The sequence below is a fragment of the Myiozetetes cayanensis genome, unplaced genomic scaffold, assembly GCF_022539395.1.
Source record: "Myiozetetes cayanensis isolate MyiCay16 unplaced genomic scaffold, myiCay2020 scf5-8, whole genome shotgun sequence".
Taxonomy (NCBI): domain Eukaryota; kingdom Metazoa; phylum Chordata; class Aves; order Passeriformes; family Tyrannidae; genus Myiozetetes; species Myiozetetes cayanensis.
Window position 1 is genome coordinate 3843637 of NW_026087742.1, and position 6000 is coordinate 3849636.

Here is a 6000-nt window from a genome sequence, read left to right on the forward strand (position 1 = left end):
TTGTGGGTGGAGGCAAGATGGACTGTGATGGGCAGGGCAAGTCCATAGAGTCATAGCTGTGCCACAGAGCAAATGCACAGGCATGTACAAGGTGGAGGGGGATGCCGGTGATGCAACTCATGGGCAACATTCTTCTTTTGTTTTACAGCAGAGAAGAAAGAACCCCCAGGAAACTGTGTACACTGTGAGTAGAGAGCACTGGAGGGGTAGCTGGAAACAGGAGGTTCTGTTTCGTAGGAGACCTTTTTCCCCTCTACCCAATTTCAGCTTTGGTTCAAATTTAACAGCTGCTTTCAAAGACTTCTCCTCTTACCCAACAAATCCTCCTCAAGCCTTTTTTTTTTTTTCTTTTCTTTTCTAGAAAGTTTCTGCTCACTTCTTTGTGATAGCAGAAAAACACTGACTGTCTGGGGAGATGAGGAAAAGAATTTGGATCCTGATCCCTTTGTGTTAGGGCATTAGTGAAAACCAACCTTTATTCCATATCATTGATGCTGCAGTATTTTATGTGCTTGTTCTCCAATGGCTGTGACTGCTCTCTGGCAAAGGCCATGTGCCAGTGCATCTAAGAGTGGCTGCTTAGGAACCTCTTTAATTGATTTGGCTTTGGCTAGACATGGTGGTCTGTGCTCCAAAGGGTTGATACGTTAATGTTAATGCTCATGTCTTAACTCAGGTCTTTCTGGATACTCTTGCTGAGAAATGAGCTTGTTTCCAAGGCTGGCCTCCATCATTATTGAGTCAGACACTCTGATCACAGCTGGTTTGTAAGCATTTGGGAACTGCTTCCCCAGATGGAGGAGAAAGGAAGAGCTCCTTTTTCTTAATCTTCACCCTGCAGTGTTAAGAATTCCCTTTCCTCTGGGCCTGAGCCTCATGGTTGGGTTTGTCTCCTGAACAAACTCTGCTTAAAACTTTGCCTTGGGGAGCTTTGGTTGTAGTGTCTGGCACTCATCTGGATAAATGACTTGGTTGAGAATAGAGATATACTGGAGATGAGGGGGTATTGATATGCTACACAGACTTGATCACATACAGCATTGATTTACGTGCACATCGGACAAGTCCCACTGCTATCCCTTCTTCTCTGGAACAGACTGAATTTCTGAAGGCAAGGCAGACCCGGAAGCAGAGGCTTGGAGTGTGGTCACCCAGGGGCTGGCTTGGCTTTTCTAGAAACAAGCTGACTCTTTCCCCCTCTCTGCATGCAGGCACTGCAGAAGGACAAGATGGGTGAGGCATACAGCGAAATCGGAATGAAGGGAGAGGTGAGTTCTACTTTCCTTCCCAGTGAAATGTTTCCCAGGACAAAAAAAAATTCCTCATCACTGCTCCCCTACAGAGCAGTAGTCCTGGCTGCACGCAGCCCCTTGCACGAGGCAGTGTCCTTGTTGCACAGCAATTACAGGCACAGCTGGGAGCTGTTTCCTGTAGTAACCAGTTCAGTGCAGCAGTAGGAAAGACATGTAGTTCTGGCCTTAGACAAGCCATAAACCCAGGTGGAGATCAGTCAGCTTTGTCCCATTGGCATTAAAAACACAGCCCCTACACCAGCAGCGTCCCTGGGCGCATTGAATAATGTCAGCAGTAAATATTCCAACTTTTGGACAGAACACTCTGCTGGCTGCCCTGGCTGAGCAGGCAGAGGGTCTGAGATGGGTGAGGAGTAGCTGAAGGAGTGTCTGTTGTCAAGTGCTGCAATGTCTGTGGTCCAGCAACTCACAGTAGCTGAGCATGTTCCTCCAGAGCAATTTGGAGCTGGAAGTTCACTGTTCCCCCTCCAAGGGCTGCCGAGGCTGGATGGCATTACAGGCACAGGAAACCATGTGTAAGCTCCTCCTTGGGCCTGTCTTCAGATAAGGAAGGAGGGACACATTCTCCTTCCCCCAGCTCCCCTCTCAAACATTTAAGAAGGTACACACCAGTCGTATCTCCAGCTACAGCAAATGGACAGGTTCTGCTATGTGCACAAGCTACTGGGGGAGGGGAGCTGGTGTTGAAAACAAACCATCTGGGGACACTTGTTTATGGCAAAATGAAAAATTGCTGTGACCTACAGAGGTTCTATATTAAGTCAAAATGTCATATATATATATATAACCTTTCATTTCCTTCTGAAACATGAAAAAAGAGGCATTTCAAAGCAAAGTTTAGTGCTGAGAAATGCTGAAGTAACACTGACATGTAATCTCCTCCCCATTTATGTTCTGATGCCCCATTGCCATAGTCAAGCTCTGTTCATGAGCTATGGGTCTATAAAGCTGCACTGTGTTTTTATGAATGTTTCTGTTCCTAGAGGGATGAGAACACCAAAACTCATGTCCCGTTCTAGATATATGACCATTTAAGAGGTTGCTGCAATTGTAACTGTAGCAGGCACTACTCCTTGCCACATGTTTTTGATAGTCTAATAGTAAATAATCAGCGTCTATAGGAATGCCTCCAAAGCTCTATACATCCGGTAAATCAAAGAAATAGCAGCATTGTAACAGTATGACAGAAAAGTATGTCAGCAAACCAAAATAATTTCCTTTTATTTCTAATCTTTTTTATTTTCTCCTTTACAGCCCTTGCAGTGTGTCAGGGCTGGTCCAGACTTAGCAGGTGCTTTCCCTTTTGTGAAGAGCAGGTCCAGGCCAAGCACAGCTGCCAACCCTCAGGACAGGATGGGGGAAATCAGGGAGTTCTTCCTTTTTGCATGATAAGGAAAAATACCCATTAATCTATCCTTATTTTTCTTTCCCAAAGCAGCAGAGGCGGCGAGGCAAAGGCAACGAAGGTGTCTACCAGGTAGGCAACGGGTCCAGGAGCTGCTTCTCTCATCTGTCTTCATGGGTTAATTGTAGCCCATAGTTATATATCCAACTGCACTGTCAGCGGGACGTGATGAAATAGAGCTTTCAAAGTATCTTTCTGAGGAGAGTTACTGAGATTCAGGGCAAAGGCTGCACTGATGGCACTTTGATAAAGTGGCTGCACATTCTAAATGCACCTGCTGCCCTGGTAGGAACCATTTCCATGGTCCTACACCTTAGAGAAGCACCTTTTGACTGTGGCAGACGACGCACAGAGTTCTGTCTCCACATTTTTTATTGCTTCAGTGGAAACCTAGAGGTTGCCAAGCAGCTGTTGTAACTCAGGGCATCAGTGGTTCAGGCCCCCTCGCTGTAGCACAGAGCACAGGCTGCTCAGCACCTCCAGTCCCTTGGTGCACTGCGGGGGTTCAGAGTCGCACACATCTGACAATGGGAAAGGAGTCCCTCAGTAAGGTCTTAGCTGGGTCACCCAGGCATAACTGTTCCAAAATGCATTTTACTTTCTGCAGAAGCCTGTACATTGTACTGACATCTCAAAATGACACAAATACATATAAATATAAAAATACATATAAAAAATACATATAAAAATATACATATAAAAAAGTTCTTCAGGTGCATGCAGCACATGCCAGGGAGCTTTCCTGTAACACAGTGATTCTGTAGCTAAAGACACCTTTCTGCAAGCCCATCTTTACTGAGATATCACAGGAGCCTCATAAGTAGCACCAACCTCCAGTGTTCTCAGTACACTACTGAATATTCATAGCAGGGAAGTGAAGGGTAGCTGGAAGTTTTACAAGCAGGTACCAGGCGTCTCGCTAGATCCTCTCTATTGGAAGCTCCAGTTATCTCTGTTCTGGAAGGCTCCTGGGCTGACCTGCAAGCTTGCTACACCTACTGCCTTGCTCTTGGAGCAGTTGTTCCCATTGCTGCCACAGAGATCTGTAACACACAGGTCACAGCTGACTTACCAGAGCAGACTGGCAGGAAAAGGACTCTGGAGTTGCAGGAGGGGGATGCTTCCCAAGGTTCACAGCCATCTGAAGCTCTGCTGCCAACTTACTTACCCAGAGTCACATCTGACTTCTTTTCCAAATCAAAGAGAAATCCAGAGAACAAAGTTCATGATTTGATGTCTTCATTTAGTTACCCGAGTTCACTATAGCATCAGTTAGGTCTTACTAATATGCAAATAAAATGCACTCCAAAGATCTTCATAACCAGTTAGGATGAGTTGCTGTAGTCATATGTTCATAACAGTTATTCAGAACGTACCTTGCCTTCAGATAAGTGACAGTTAGCTATTGGCACTGTACAAAATCTATGGAATCACTCATTTTCCCTGCAGGGAAAAAAAAATTAGAATTATGCTGTGGAGCCCCTGTCACCCTGGGGATGGCCAGTCAGCACTAAGGGAAATTTTAGGGAGAACTTGTCCCTCACCTGTTTTTCTCTTTTTCAGGGACTCAGTGCAGCCACCAAGGACACTTATGATGCTCTTCAAATGCAGACTTTGCCTCCCCGCTAAGTGGGATTCACAGACGGGATGGGCAAGAAGGAGAGATGCCCACACGCTTTGGTGGGGAGAGGAGGGGAAACCTTTTTCATCTGACACAAGCACTGCGTGTTTTCTCTGTGCAATAACCTCCTTTGGTTGGTGCACAGAGGGAGCGTGTCTGGAGTCATCCAGTCCCTTCACCCTTTCCTCCCGAATTATGCAACTGCAAGCTTTTGCTATTAAAATGTACATATCTGTAAAGTTGTTTCCAATAATAGTGGTTATTAGGCTGATTTTTTTTTTTTTTTTTTTTTTGGTAAGGTCACAGCTGTTTCCACAGCTCTGCCCTACCTTGCAGGGGTATCACGACATGATACAGGGGTATCATGGTTACATTGCATTTATACAACAGATAGGGCTGTAGTTATTTCCTGTGGTATTTATCTTAAGACTGACACTTTTTGCATTAAACTGCTTCAGTTTTTAAAAAAGTGCTCCAGGTTACTTTTTTTTCTTCAATTGTAAAAAGTGACGTGATGTTAGTGTAGTGCAGGATTGAGGCTGACTGGCAACATTTCAACATGAAAAAAATGAGCACCAAGCTCCCAGAAAAGATCAAGCAGTGGCACTGCCATTCATCTAGCACTTGGAGCTAAATATGAGCCAGGTAATCTGCATGAGAGACTTCTCAAAAGGCAGAAGATGATACCCCTGTTACAATGAAAACAAGGAGAATGGACCTATATTATCAGTTCTGGGCAACAGAAACTGTACAAAAGCCAATTTAAATCCAGTTCTCAAACCAGTCTAACATCAGGTTACCTCTAAAAGATGCAGGTGTGATTCCAAAGAGGTACTAGGTCAATAATTTTGATGAATTAATAAAGGCAGACCTGTGTGTGCAGGGAACAGGTGTGAGAACGGGCTGAGATTGTGACCTGCCGCATTCAGCCCAGCTGAACCGACTTGCACCCAACAGCATAAATCTTCCAGGGAAGCTGGGGAGGACAGTATTCGAACAGGAGCTTCTAAACACATCCTGAGCAGTGGGATGGGTTTTTGGAAAAATGCCCCAAGGCCCAGTATAAAAGGGACACTCACCTCCTGCTGCTGCAGCCTCACTTTTGCCTGTGACTTACAAGGCTGCACAATTGACACCTGCAAGAACTCAGCAAGGACAAAACCAGCCCAGCAAAATAAAGCTTGTTTTACCTCGTGTCTGGAGTTGACCAGTTCATTTTGTCAATCTTCATCGAAGAAGCAGAGCTAAAGCAAGACTGTGGGAACAAAAGTTCTACCTGGATGAAGTTATGTCTTCTTTTCAGGGACTGGGTGGGTTAGCAGCAGAAAAACTTGCTGAAGTTGCTGCTATGCAAGTGACAAGGTTGTTTTACTTCTTCAGCAGTAAAACTGTACCTGCAGTAGGTTCTTGTAGCTTTTAAGGAATATTTCCAATAAATTAGAGCAAAAAAAAGTAAACTGAGAGATGGTAATGAATGTTTCTTGAAAAAAAAAAATTCCTAGATCCCTTAGTGTTCTTCTGCAATGACAAGAAAAATCTGAGAGAACTGGGGGATACCTCAGCCAGCTAACCTGAAAAATTCAGTAAAGTTACTGCTGCAAAACACCAATGCAAGAACAAACAGTACTGAAAACAGCTTTCTCTTTTTAAATAATCACAAC

The 6000-nt window shown here is 44.6% G+C and overlaps 1 protein-coding gene across 1 annotated transcript in view; it reads left to right on the plus strand.

Annotated features, from left to right (window-relative positions):
• Window positions 1-5774, plus strand: part of CD247 (CD247 molecule) — a gene marked incomplete at its 5' end in the record, with an annotated part of 50080 nt that extends 44306 nt beyond the window's left edge. Inside the window, 4 exon segments of the mRNA XM_050334155.1 lie at window positions 149-184; window positions 1212-1268; window positions 2749-2790; window positions 4282-5774. Coding sequence (XP_050190112.1) covers window positions 149-184; window positions 1212-1268; window positions 2749-2790; window positions 4282-4347 — 201 coding nt within the window.
• Between the last annotated feature and the right edge of the window lie 226 nt (window positions 5775-6000).